We start from the raw sequence: 14,666 nt of genomic DNA, 5'->3' as shown, positions 1-14,666 counted from the left end.
CCTGACCTGCTTCTGTGTCGTTTTTCCTGGGGGAAGGACCCTAGGGCATTCAACCTTTATGCAATCAGACATACCTCTCAGAGACTGTCTAACAGCTTCAAGACTAATCTCTGTGTAGTACTTAGTCTCACAACTCTCACGGGTGATGGCTTCAAGTTCCAATTTTTCGATGTATCTAGCCTGGGATGACTGTTTAGTTTCCAATGTGTCGAGAATGTATATTACCATGTCGGAAGCACAGACTACGGCAATCTATAAATGATTCGTGGCATGAGACTGGTGGCTGAATTTAGGGGGAGGAGAATGATCTTACTTAAGCATTTTATGGAAATTGAGTCTCTCTCCACGAGACAAGGGTGACGAAGCTGTATCCACGTCTGACTCTTCTCCAGTAACCTGCTTGTTATTGCCAATGTCCAGCCGATGGTAATGAACTGAAACAGATGCACTTGAAAGAGATGAATCAATTTGAGATTTAACAAATCAGGTCAATTTCTGAAATGCCCAAGGACCGAAGGAAATCAATAATAGGAGTCCCAATAGGGGCCCCAAAAGGGAGGGCAACAAGGTCGAAAGCCAGGGGGAGGTTGAAAACCAATTTTGGTACCATGACTCTTGTTGTTCTCTCTCTCTTTTTCTTTTTTCTAAACTGGCAGTAACCTTGGCAATGCTATCTTTAACTAGTCCAGCTTTATCAACATATACGCAGCATTCTTCCTTAAGTGCAGCGCATAAGCCTCCTTGTTGTAGAAAGAGCAAATCTAATCCCCTTCTATTTTGAAGGGCAACTTCTGAAAAGGAGACCAAGGAATCAGTAAGATCATCTAGGCCCCTTTTTATATTCTCAATATCTTGGCTAATAGCCTCATTGAGCAGATGGTAATTGCTCGCATTCTGTTGAGACAACACAAGGGCTGCAATTCTGGTCCCTGTCCCAGCCACACCCAGGCCAAGAAGGAATGCAAGGGTCACTGCCGAGAAAGGCTCTCTTTTGTGGCAAGGAGGCACCTGGATCTCAAAACTTCAGTAAGTCATCTGACTCATGAATACTAAAATTTAGAAAAAGCTGAACCAAGACACAATAATCTCTATTATTTATTGTATATGTATAATAATGTACCATGTAAGGCCCGTGGAACATGCCAAAAAGGTATCATTTGGGGCAAGAAGATAAGAATACCTATTTTTATTTACTCTAAACGTGTTATTGTAAATCTCTAGCAAGGGCCGAGGCAGAAGCATGCCTGGGCCCAACACACAACTTCCTACCCCAGAGAGTTCTGTCAAGGTAAGCTGAACTGACTCGAAGGGGAGCTGCCTAGCATCTGAAAGCAGGGTAAAATTTCCAAATAAGGCTATGCCCTCATAAAAGGGCGGGGAAGCAGAAAAATACATCCAACAATCTTCAAATTCTGACACATTATCTCTTTGTGTCTTATCCAACAAGGCTAAATAAAGGAGAAGCATTCAATATAGACCACAGTAAATCAGTGGAAGAGGTGGTCCCCACAGGGAGAGTGGGCTGAAATAGGGTTGTAGCACACCCTGGGGCAGGAACAGGGGGGTGGATACCTGGAAGTCGGGGACTGTTTGGGGTTTTAGGGTGATGTAATTGGGAATTAGGTCCTATAGATGCTTTATGATTATTAGGGATGGTTTTAAGAAGCTGAACGTTAAAGGTCATTATCATAGTTATCCTGATACAATCTTAGGTCCCAGACGAGAGGGTGAGAACTTTTCCAAGCCTCTAAGTTCTTCCCCATAGATTCACAGGAAGACCTTTAACCACAAAGGGTTGAACAGTTCCAGTACTGTTTTCTTTGTCTGACCATGTTAGCAGTTTGGAGCTTTGTAAAGTGTCCTGTGTTTGACCTATGCCTTTTAAATGAGTGGCAGTGGGCTGTAAGGGCCAGGTTGCAGGCCAATGTGTTGAGGAAATTAACTGTAGCATCTGCCCTGGTATCCAGGAGCCCTTGAAACTGTTTGCCCTCTAGAAACAAAGTCAGCATGGGCCGTGAATCAGTTATTTTCTGTGCCCAGTAGACTTCCGAGGATCCCAGGGAGGAAGGTCCTTGCTCCTCTTTCATATAAGGGAAATGGCCGAATAGTGGGAGTGGTAGGGCTTGGGCTATGCGCTCTCCAGCCCTAAGGGTAAGTGGTCCCTGCGTGTCGGTGACTAACATTTTTATCTCCCCATGGTAGTCGGTGTCAACCACTGTAGGAGTCACCGTTAGGCCTTGTAAAAGTCTGGACACTCGGCCAATGATGAGAAAAAAACGTCTTTTGGAGAGGGGGCCCAAATTCACCTGTTTCGATGACCACTGTTCCCTCCTCAGGAGTTATAATCCTGGTGGTGGAGGAACACAGGTCCAACCCTGGGTTCCCTGCCATGGCCCTGCACAATCTCTCATGGGGGCTAGGGTGTTGTCTGCAGTTGTCATCAGGGGAGACAGGCCCCGCAGGCGGGCCCTCTGGCTATTTCCCTGGACCGCAGGGAGTGGGTGGCCATTGATATCAGTCTTAGATCAGCAATCTCGTGCCCAATGGTGGCCTCTCTTGCACTTAGGACAAAGACGGGGGGGGGGGATTTTTGTTGGGTAACAGGCATGGTTGAGACTAGGGTACTCTGTCCTTGTGTAGGGCATCCTCTAGCAAAATGTCCAGGTTCGTTGTATCTATAGCAAGTTTTTTCTCCTTTATTTAGTTGTGGAACAGCCCCAGTAGCCAGGTTGATAGACTTAGAAACTTGTTGGGAAAACACATCTACCTCATTACAAAGCTTGATCATACCATTTATATCTAAACTCTTAGTTACCTCTCAGGGCAGCTCTACATGCAAAATTGGCATTTTCAAGAGCAAGTTGTAGGACTAACGGACCCTCACTTTCCTCAGGTCCCAAAATTCTCTCAGCTGCTTCCTGCAATCTGGCAACAAACTGGGCATAGGACTCTTGGGGCCCTTGTATAATCTTGGTTAGGGGCGTAGTTAGCGCCCCTGCAGCAGGGACAGCGTGCCAAGCTCCCAGGGCCACCTGTGCCATCTGGGCGAGGATACCAGGGGAGAGCCCTAATTGTTTTATGTCTGCAGCGAAATTGCCTTTACCACAAATTTTATCAGCAGTCCAGGAGGCTGTCTTACTAGTAGGATTCTTTCTATTATTTGCAGCCAAATTTTTTCCTCTGTCCACAAACTCTGACTTCCAAGTTAAATATTGGCCTCTAATGAGGACAGACTGAACAACTTTATTCTATTCATTGGGTATCAAGTAGCCTTCTCCTGCTTAAACTTTCTAATATAGATACTGTGAATGGGACATTAACCCCATAATTTTTGACTACTGAATGAAGATCTTTTACATGTCTCAGTTTTAGCTTTTTGTAGACTGTTTGGCTGTTGGTGTCCAACCCTTCATCGGGGGACATGCCACCCTCATCAGAATCAGAGTTTGCTTGATCCTCCTCTTCTTCACTCTCTGGTTCCCCCGATCTTTATCGGAGGAGCCAGTGGGGGGGGGGGGTCATCATGACCTGGAGCAGCCTGACGGGCTCGATATCAGGTGAGAACAGGAAAAGCCAATTTTTCATTCCCTTGTTTCTGAGAGGGACCCTTGCGGCCAGTTTGAGGGGTTTTTGGGATGGGACCTTGAAGGTTCCCCATGAGGGCTCTTTGTAGACTCTGAGTCTCTAGACTGAGGTCTTGTAGCTCCTTTTGAAGCCCTAGAACATCTTTAAGATTGGTGATCTGAGTCTGAAGTTCTCTTTTAGTTTGAAGTAATAGCTGAACGGACGGAGAAGCCAGTGATACAGGCCGAGGATTAGGCTGAGGATTAGGGAGAAAGAGGGGCAAATAAGGAGGAGGGTGGAAATTGAAGGGCTCGATGGTAAGATAGGCACCGGGCCTGGGACCATAGTGGTCTTTTTCATATTTAAAGGCTTCCTCATCCAATTCTGCCTCTGAGGCAGGATCGAGGGGTTCGTCTGACAACTTCTTATACAAAATGGGGTAAATTATTTTTGGTCTAACAGTAGCACCTTTTCTAGAATCTAAATGTAATTTGGGAGAAAGAGGAGAAGGCAGGGAGTCCTTAGGGACCAGGGCATCGATAATCGATGACGGCCGAGACTGATGATTCGCCGGAGGCTTAGTTTCACTTTTGTGAGATGGCGATCAGTTTTCTAAAAAATCTTCAGTAAGGGCTAGGAGGCAGGCACCTTCTCTGCCCTCTTCTGCCTGTTTAAGGAGATCTCTGACGATTCCCCAATAGCTAAAAAAGGACTCAGGGACATCCTCTCCTTGTTTTTTTTGTTTTTTGTTTTTTAGTATTTTTTATTACATATTTTCCTCAATTACATTTCCAATGCTATAAGTGACCCTAAAAATTCCACCAGAGAACTCCTAAACCTGATAAACAGCTTCGGTGAAGTAGCTGGATATAAAATTAACTCAAACAAGTCAATGGCCTTTCTCTACACAAAGAATAAACAGGCTGAGAAAGAAATTAGGGAAACAACACCCTTCTCAATAGTCACAAATAATATAAAATATCTTGGCGTGACTCTAACTAAGGAAGTCAAAGATCTGTATGATAAAAACTTCAAGTCCCTGAAGAAAGAAATTAAAGAAGATCTCAGAAGATGGAAAGATCTCCCATGCTCATGGATTGGCAGGATCAACATTGTAAAAATGGCTATCTTGCCAAAAGCAATCTACAGATTCAATGCAATCCCCATCAAAATTCCAACTCAATTCTTCAACGAATTAGAAGGAGCAATTTGCAAATTCATCTGGAATAACAAAAAACCTAGGATAGCAAAAACTCTTCTCAAGGATAAAAGAACCTCTGGTGGAATCACCATGCCTGACCTAAAGCTTTACTACAGAGCAATTGTGATAAAAACTGCATGGTACTGGTATAGAGACAGACAAGTAGACCAATGGAATAGAATTGAAGACCCAGAAATGAACCCACACACCTATGGTCACTTGATCTTCGACAAGGGAGCTAAAACCATCCAGTGGAAGAAAGACAGCATTTTCAACAAATGGTACTGGCACAACTGGTTGTTATGTAGAAGAATGCGAATTGATCCATACTTATCTCCTTGTACTAAGGTCAAATCTAAGTGGATCAAGGAACTTCACATAAAACCAGAGACACTGAAACTTATAGAGGAGAAAGTGGGGAAAAGCCTTGAAGATATGGGCACAGGGAAAAAATTCCTGAACAGAACAGCAATGGCTTGTGCTGTAAGATTGAGAATTGACAAATGGGACCTAATTAAACTCCAAAGTTTCTGCAAGGCAAAAGACACAGTCAATAAGACAAAAAGACCACCAACAGATTGGGAAAGGATCTTTACCTATCCTAAATCAGATAGATAGGGGACTAATATCCAACATATATAAAGAACTCAAGAAGGTGGACTTCAGAAAATCAAATAACCCCATTAAAAAAGGGGCTCAGAACTGAACAAAGAATTCTAACCTGAGGAATACGGAATGGCAGAGAAGCACCTGAAAAAATGTTCAACATCCTTAATCATCAGGGAAATGCAAATCAAAACAACCCTGAGATTCCACTTCACACCAGTCAGAATGGCTAAGATCAAAAATTCAGGTGACAGCAGATGCTGGCGTGGATGTGGAGAAAGAGGAACACTCCCCCATTGTTGGTGGGATTGCAGGCTTGTACAACCACTCTGGAAATCAGTCTGGCGGTTCCTCAGAAAATTGGACATAGTACTACCGGAGGATCCAGCAATACCTCTCCTGGGCATATATCCAGAAGATGCCCCAACTGGTAAGAAGAACACGTGCTCCACTATATTCATAGCAGCCTTATTTATAATAGCCAGAAGCTGGAAAGAACCCAGATGCCCCTCAACAGAGGAATGGATACAGAAAATGTGGTACATTTACACAATGGAGTACTACTCAGCTATTAAAAAGAATGAATTTATGAAATTCCTAGCCAAATGGATGGACCTGGAGGGCATCATCCTGAGTGAGGTAACACATTCACAAAGGAACTCACACAATATGTACTCACTGATAAGTGGATATTAGCCCAAAACCTAGGATACCCAAGATATAAGATACAATTTCCTAAACACATGAAACTCAAGAAAAATGAAGACTGAAGTGTGGACACTATGCCCCTCCTTAGAAGTGGGAACAAAACACCCATGGAAGGAGTTAGAGAGACAAAGTTTGGAGCTGAGACAAAAGGATGAACCATCTAGAGACTGCCATATCCAGGGATCCATCCCATAATCGGCCTCCAAACGCCTACACCATTGCATACACTAGCAAGATTTTGCTGAAAGGACCCTGATATAGCTCTATTGTGAGACTATGCTGGAGTGTAGCAAACACAGAAGTGGATGTTCACAGTCAGCTATTGGATGGATCACAGGGCCCCCAATGGAGGAGCTAGAGAAAGTACCCAAGGAGCTAAAGGGATCTGCAACCCTATAGGTGAAACAACATTATGAACTAACCAGTACCCCGGAGCTCTTGATTCTAGCTGCATATGTATCAAAAGATGGCCTAGTCGGCCATCACTGGAAAGAGAGGCCCATTGGACATGCAAACTTTATATGCCCCAGTACAGGGGAACACCAGGGCCAAAAAGGGTGAGTGGGTGGGTAGGGGAGTCGGGGTGGGGGGGTATGGGGGACTTTTGGTATAGCATTGGAAATGTAAATGTGCTAAATACCTAATAAAAAATGGAAAAAAAAAACCTGTCTCTTTGTACAGAACATTCCCAATGGTGAATGGGACAACAATTTTATGCCCAGGCTTACCTCTTGACGTCCGTGACACTCTAGCGAAATGGCAGGGAACCATCTCACTGTCTACACCGTACCTCTTGAATCTGTTGTCCGGAGTGTGGTCATACCGCGTGCCCCACGTCTGATGCCATTTGACCCGTCCAGCAGGTCCAGTTATTTGAGGGTCTCAAGGGGACCTTCTCCTAAGAACCAAATTGGGGGGGGGGTAGAGAGAGACAAGAGCCTTGTGCAATGAATGACACACGGAAGCAGTCTGAGTAGCATCAAGGTCTCACTGTATTAGCAAGGCTCAAGGTTTAAATGTACAAGCAAAAGGGGAAGTACTTCTCAGCAGGAGGAATGGGGCAGAGGAAATGCACCTCAGTAGGAGGAATGGGGCAGCTGAAAAAGAGGAAGTACTTCTCAGTAGGAGGCATGGGGCAGCGGAAATTTTTCTTTTGGCGACTACAAGGGGAAGCAGGAACTTGGTGGTATCAGGGTACATCTTTGTACCCTGACTTAGGAGCTGACTTAGGGCTGGAACAATCTGTGGTTGTTCTCAGAGCGGTGCGATGGTGGAACGCTTTTGACCCCCTTTTCTTCTGTGGGGGGTATGGGGGGAGGCCCAATTCAGAGATGAGGACAATAGTGTTGTCTTAATAGCTCCCAACAGGGGGTCCATGATAATGAATGGAAATCTGCAACTGACAGGGGTGGTAAGAAGGGGGCAACTTCAGGAAGAGACGGAGACATAGGACAGTACACAAGTATCAATGTGGGTATGCTTAGTTGTCACTCAGCATTGGCAATATGGAGCCTGGGGAGGCTTCCTCTTCTGGCTAGGCAGGAACCCCAGTAGAGCAGTAGTGACATCGACCCACCCACTAAACTTTTAACCCAAAACTTTTCCTGTCTAAAGAAATGCAGGAATAGGGGATGGAGTAGAGACTAAGGGTATGGCCAACCAAAACCCCACCAAACTTGAGGCGCATCCCATGGACAAGCAACAGTCCCTGACACGATTAATGATACCCTGTTATGCTCGTAGACACATACTAGCACATATTGTCCTATGAGAGAATCCACCCAGCAATGACTTAAATAGATGTAGACACCCACAGCTAAACATTAGATGGAACTTGGAGACTCTTATGGAAGAATAAGAAGGTTGGCAGTGCCTAAGGGGATAGGAATGTCACACAAAGAACAACAGAATCAACTAATGTGGGACCATGAAAGGCAGCCTAGTTTCTGATTGAGCTAGGTTAAAAAACCCCAGAGAACAAGGTGCAAGGAACAGTAGGTGCTGTGCCACACTCTAAGACACCAGGATCTTAGACACCTAGGAGGCCTCTCCTCAAGACCATTTTAATGAGGTTCCTAAAGGCCTGAAGAGCATAGCCAATTAAGACACTTAAGACACTCCTCACTGCAAAAGGTATTTAACCTCAGGCCTGCCCTGAGAAAGAGAGTACAGTTTCACTCATCACAACAGTCCTCCATGACAATAAATGCTTTAAAACCATGGACTGTTAAAGATCTTTTCCCAATCTGTTGGTTGCCTTTTTATCTTACGGACATTGTCCTTTGCCTTACAGAAGTTTTGCAATTTTATGAAGTTCCATTTGTCAATTCTTGATCTTACAGCACAAGCCATTGGTGTTCTGGCCAGGAATATTGCCCCTGTGCCCATATCTTTGCGGCTCTTCCCCACTTTCTTATCTATAAGTTTCAGTGTTTCTGGTTTTATGTGGAGTTCCTTGATCCAGATAGACTTGAGCTTTGTAGAAGGAGATAAGAATGGATCAATTCACATTCTTCTACATGCTAACTGCCAGTTGAGCCAGCACCATTTGTTGAAAATGCTGTCTTTTTTCACTGGATGGTTTTAGCTCCTTTGTCAAAGATCAAGTGACCATAGGTGTGTGGGTTCATTTCTGGGTCTTCAGTCTATCTACTCCATTGATCTGTCTGTTGATGTACCAGTACTATGCTGATTTTATCACAATCGCTCTGTAGTAGGGCTTGACATAGGGGATGGTGATTAAACCAGAGGTTCTTTTATTGTTTAGAATAGTTTTTGGTATCCTAGGTAGTTATTCCAGATGAATTTGGAAATTGCCCTTTCTAACTCTGAAGCGTTGAGTTGGAATTTTGATGGGGATTGCATTGAATCTGTAGATTGCTTTTGGCAAGATAGCCATTTTTACTAAATTAATCCTTCCAATCCATGAGCATGGGAAATCTTTCCATCTTCTGAGATCTTCTTTGATTTCATTCTTCAGAGACTTGAAGTTCTTATCATACAGAGCTTTCACTTTCTTAGTTAGAGTCACAGCAGGGTATTTTATATTATTTGTGACTGTAGTAAAGGGTGTTGTTTCCCTAATTTCCTTCTTAGCCTGTTTATCCTTTGTATAGAGAAAGGCCACTGAGTTCTTTGAGTTAATATTGTATCCAGATACTTCACTGAAATTGTTTATCAGGTTTAGGAGTACTCTGGTGGAATTTTGGGGGGTGTCACTTATATATACTATCATATCATCTACAAATAGTGATATTTTGACTTCTCCCTTCCCAATTTGTATTAGTGGATATTAGCCCAGAAACTCAGAATATCCAAAATACAATTTGCAAAACACATGAAGCTCAAGAAGAAGGAAGACCAAAGTGTGGATACTTTGATGATACATCCACTCCAGTAGTGACTCGATTTACAGGCCAAAAACCTGGAAGCAGTCCTGAGGCAAAGAGTTTCAAGGAAACTCAGCCTCCTGGAACCTTGGCATTCCCATAGCTAGAATGCCCCAGATTTGTTTCTGCAATATCGTGGAGTGTCTTGCAAGCTTTCTTACAGCATTTTACTTCATAAGAGTTAGAAATCTCAGGGCAAGCTTAACAAAGTATACTTAGAATCTTCACTACAGCCAGGTATAACAGGCTACATTGCATATTAGATGCAAGTTGGTGAATTCTTTTGACAAATGGAGATTCCCTACAGATACTTAAAAGTACAGCCAAGTTACTTTCATATGCAAGAATTTACCAAGGCCTAGGAAATAGGGGATTTTGTGGTATTGTGTTATTCATGAGAAGGTCTACTATAGCAGAACCCCCTGGTGCTAGCTTTCACAAGGCTCAAAGGAGTAGCACAAATTGTGACTAGGATGTGAAATCCTTACCTGTCATTAGCTGACCCTAGGCTGGGCTGTTTTATCTTTTCTGTAAATATTACCTGGTTTCTGTAAGTCCTTTTGAAGTCATTCCTCTGATTTATGTCAGATAACTTCAATGTACTTTGCCTGCTGTGACATCCTACCCCTTTGTTTTCTGTATTATATAAGACTGGTGTTCCCTTTGTGACATTACACTCAGATTCTACACACTCTCTCTTGTTGCTTCTGTTTGTCATTCATGGATTCCTTTGCCCACTTGCCACCAGAGACCCGTTCCACGCAGCCAGGAGACCCAAAAAAGGGTATAGTGTGTGGCACTTTGATCCTTCTTAGCCGGGGGAACAAAATGCCCATGGAAGGAGTTACAGAGACAAAGTTCAGAGCAGAGACTGAAGGAAGGACCATCCAGAGACTATTCTACATAGGGATCCATCTCATGAACAACTACCAAACACAGACACTATTGCAGATGACAAGAGTTTGCTGATAGGAGCCTAACATAGGTGTTTCCTAGGAGGCTCTGCCAGTGCCTGACAAATACAGAAGTGAATGCTCACAGTCATTCATTGGATGGATCACAGGGTCCCCAATGAAGGAGCTAGAGAAAGTACCCAAGGAGCTAAAGGGGTCTGTAGCTATACTGGAAGAACAACAATATGAACTAACCAGTACCCCCAGAGCTCCCTGGGACTAAACCACCAATAAAAAAAACCACACACACACATGGTGGGACTTGTGTCTCTAGCTGCATATGTAGAAGAGGATGGCCTAGTCACTTATCAATGGGAGGAGAGTCCCTTGGTCTTGGGAAGATTCTATGACCCAGTACAGGGGAATGCCAGGGTCAGGAAGTGGCAGTGGGTGGGTTGGGGAGCAGGGGGAGGGGATGATAGGGGATTTTCAGAGAGGAAACTAGGAAAGGGGAAAGCATTTGAAATGTAAATAAATAAAATATCTAATAAAAAAATGGACTGCTTCTTCTCATCAGAATTCTCCTTGGTGAACAACACAGCAGGTCATCCTCTAAAGAGCCAAGTCTAATCTCCTGCAGAAGGCCTCTCTGTGCTCCCAGCCACAGTTTCCACCAAGCCGTGCTGCCTGCCAGGTAAGCCAAAGACTCTCCTCCCTGAGGGAGACCCAGCTGGATCTCTCCTCCTCCCCTTTTTCCCTTCAGCCCTGGGCTAGTTCCAGCCCTCAGGCCCCCACTCCAGTCTCAGCAATTCTGAGGCATCCAGTGACATCTGGAATGTCCAAGAGCCTAAGAACCTGTTGTCCTCGACTCTCTGCATGCCAGGAACTCTGAGCCAACTCTGGCAGGTCTGCAGGAAGCTCAGGCTGTGCTCTCCCACCCTTGGAGAAGGGTCCTAGGGCTTCTCACAATGTGACACCCTCCTGGCATCAGCATGGATTGCACACAGTCGAAACTAATCGCATCCCACCCTACCCAGTGGCCCAATCCCTGGGCTAGATGTAGGCCACCCTTTAACCCACAAACTAACATGGACCCTTTGGGCTCTCAGAGACTGACCCATCAACCAAAGAACATACACAGTTTGGCTCTAAGTCTACATACACATAGGTAGCTTATGTGCAGCTTGGACTTCACTCAAACAAACAAACAAACAAACAAACAAAAAACACCTGGAGCAGGGGCTATCTCAAATGTTGTCACCTGAATGGGGGATATGCTGTTCTAGCTGGACAGCTCTGACTGGACTTAGTGGGAGTGGAAGCACCTAGCCTCACAAAGATTTCATGTTCCAGGGTTGAGAGATGACCAGTCAGCCCCCATCAGGGAAGAGGACAAGGGGAGGGTAAGAAGGGACAAGGATTGTGGGAGAGACTGACTGGGAGGGAGCAGTGAGCAGGATGGGAAGTAAACAAGTAAAAAATAAAAACAAATGAAAATTGTTTTTCCAGAAAACATCACATGGCACAACCAAGACTCCAATAAAACAATAATTTTTGACTTCAGTCTTCTATCAGATAAAACATTTTATTTATATATAAAATTTATATATTTACATATGTATAATAAACATCTTCCTCACACATTTTGTCTGGATATATCAGTGTGTGTTGGAGAGTTCAGCTCCAGCGGCATCTAGAAGAAAAGCAAGAATTATCAATAGCATCATCAGGCACATCATTGGTGGCACTGTCAGGAGCAGCAGCATCAGCAGTATCAGTGTCATTATCATCAGGATCAATGTAATGAGAAACAGTGAGAAGGTGAAGGCTTGTTTTGTTAATTTTATTCTCAGATGTTGCTTCCTTTGGAATGTTTGTTTCCAGGCTGATACTATCCTCACAAGTCAGAGTTCAGAAGAGCAGAGATAAATAGATACCAATGTTTAACAGAAACTAATGTTTTCAATGGGAGTGAAAAAAATTTTCCTCATTCCAGGATGGGAGACAACCAAGTACCAATCAACTTTACATGGTCAGTTGTGTTGATCTAAACTGGTTTTGTTACACTATGTGAAGTATTTTCATTAAGTTGGGAAAAGGAAACAATTTTTTCTGGTTCTAGGTAATGCTTAAATAGCATTGAAATGTATTAATCATGACTATTAGTACCAAAGAGATCTACTTTTCTATCTAAAATAAAAGTTCATCTATTTTAAGTAAGTACTGTGGTCTAACTTACTGGGTTTATCTTTTCTGTTGGAGGAAGGTCCTTGGCCATTTTCTTCATACCACACTTGCCGAATTTGATTTCTAATCCACATCATCATTGATAACAGGAATGTAAGAAACCACATCAAGGGCATTACCAGCAGCAGTAGCATATCTGGTTCCCAAAGAAAACCAGGTACCTGGACAGTGGACCCGCTATGGCCAGTGAGATCGGCTGACTCTAAAGCGTCATAAAAATCCTCAGCTATATCTTCATCTAGGTCAGCAACAGGACTGGGTTCCTCACCTGAAGAAAGAATAGCATACTTGTCTTATGCTCCAAGCAGTGTCAGAACATTCAGGTCAGTTCTTTCAATGGAATCTAGGGAACAGCAAGTGCAGGTACCAGGAGTAGGCTCTGGGTCACAATGGGGTGTGGCCCTTGCATGCTCCATGTATAAATCTGAATCAGTTATGAAGTCCAACCCAATGTCACTACCTGTTTCTAAGTCATGTTTTTCATCAGATTCAGAACTGTCAGAAGGACATGGGGAAGTAATTTTCTCAATATCAGGAGGAGCAGGAATGTCAGGAGCACTTTGTGAAGGAGTTGGTTCTATGTCAGCAGGAGCCCTGGTGTCAGGAGCACACTGGGAAGTAGTTGGCTCAACATCAGCAGGAGCACCACTGTCAGGTGCAAGTTGTGAAGGAGTTGGCTCAACATTAACAGGAGCCCCATTGACAGCAGCACAGGTGGAAGAATTTGGCTCAGCATCAGCAGGAGCCCTGCTGTCAGCAGCACTTGTGGGTTGAGTTGGCTCAATGTCACCAGGAGCCTCAAGCACATAAATTCCCTGCTTCCCAGGAACAGGAAGGAAAATAGGTGGTTTATTTCCTCGCACCTATAAGGAAAATTGGCAATGTTACTTTTGATTTAAAGTTTCACTGATTTTATTCATTTTATCACCTGTCTGCTAATGTCAGAATCTTGATTTACAGTCCCCAAAATGTTTCTGTATTCAGACCAACTTCATCACTAAGGACACTATCTGATATTCAGCAACCTCTGCTTCCTTTCTGCATGATGAGTAAAAGGCCCAGAGTATCTAGAAATCTTTAATGGGGACCTGCTTAGTGTTATGCTTTTATCTTCTGCTCTTTGCTACCTCACATCATCATTCTCTGCAAAATGGAAAGACATAAAAAGAAAGGACAAAATGTGTCCTCTCCTGTCTTTATGACCTGAAATTTGAATTCCAGCCAGATGAAGTGAATAGGGCAGTGAGGTGCTTTGAGAACAAAAAGAACCTCTCTCTTCTGCACTACACTAACCCTTCCCCAATGAATGATCTGCTACAGTTGTCCATTAGATACCTGGGATATCAGAACAGTGGAGCTGAATTGTGAAATGCATGAATAAAGTATGTCACTACCTACAGCAGAGGGGAATTGCTGAGTTCCACGTATGGATTCTATATATGCCTTCCAAAATCTCACCTATTAGCTCTATGTCAAAATAACTTTTATGCACTAGGTGTAATTGTAATCTTTGATGCTTACTACCTCCATCTGAATGATAACCTAGGCCTAGTCCTGGAAGCTTCTAGCCTCTGTGAAACTTAGCATAGGCCTAGAATATTGTCAGCCTCTCATACTTACTGCTGAATAAGTACACCGTTATTTTTGGTTCTTTTTCATCTCTGGCTGACTGGTTCAACTCAGGTGTTCTAGCTCAAAGCTGCTCCCCATGCTAACTGATTCAGCCTGGATTCTCTCTTGGCCTCTGATGTTTTTTGTTCTGCTTGACCTCAAACTAACTAGCAATTTTTTCCTAATCTTCTGACTCCTTCATATTCTCTGGTTCATTCTGCCTTCACCCGTGTCTTGCTGGTTCTCTCTTCAGTGAATCTCTCTAAAACTCTCTGGGTAAAAATGCCTCCTCTCTCTGTTTCTCTCTGCACTACCTCTCAAGTAGCTTCCCTTTCCTTTCTTCTTGAGAGAGTTGGACACATCCTACTTAATCAAAACTTTCTCTGATTCATCAACTTCTCTGCCATGCAATTAGACATCACTTTCAGACAAGGTGCTTCATTCTAC

General features: G+C 43.6%; 1 protein-coding gene and 1 long non-coding RNA gene across 7 annotated transcripts in view; one reads left to right on the top strand and one right to left on the bottom strand.

Annotated features, from left to right (window-relative positions):
• The window catches only part of Gm38415 (predicted gene, 38415), a 40,905-nt gene that overhangs the window by 23,561 nt on the left and 2,678 nt on the right, over positions 1 to 14,666 (top strand). The window contains exons 3-4 of the long non-coding RNA NR_131056.1: positions 10,939 to 11,055; positions 12,698 to 12,931. This is a non-coding gene — a long non-coding RNA (predicted gene, 38415). The remainder of the gene's footprint in view (positions 1 to 10,938; positions 11,056 to 12,697; positions 12,932 to 14,666) is intronic.
• The window catches only part of Gm7827 (predicted gene 7827), a 79,756-nt gene continuing 77,021 nt past the window's right edge, over positions 11,932 to 14,666 (bottom strand). For 5 of the 6 annotated variants that reach the window (XM_017312935.2, XM_017312932.2, XM_017312933.2 and 2 more), the window contains 3 exons: positions 13,069 to 13,471; positions 12,601 to 12,876; positions 11,933 to 12,054 (listed from right to left, as the gene is read on the bottom strand). In XM_017312935.2, the coding sequence (XP_017168424.1) occupies positions 12,020 to 12,054; positions 12,601 to 12,876; positions 13,069 to 13,471 (714 nt within the window). In that variant the 3' untranslated portion in view covers positions 11,933 to 12,019. Of the gene's footprint in view, positions 12,055 to 12,600; positions 12,877 to 13,068; positions 13,472 to 14,666 lie in introns of all 6 variants that reach the window. The other variant, NM_001324526.1, reaches the window with a different exon arrangement.

The sequence above is a fragment of the Mus musculus genome, chromosome 8, assembly GCF_000001635.26.
Source record: "Mus musculus strain C57BL/6J chromosome 8, GRCm38.p6 C57BL/6J".
Taxonomy (NCBI): Eukaryota; Metazoa; Chordata; class Mammalia; order Rodentia; family Muridae; genus Mus; species Mus musculus.
This window is presented reverse-complemented; position numbering and strand designations above follow the sequence as displayed.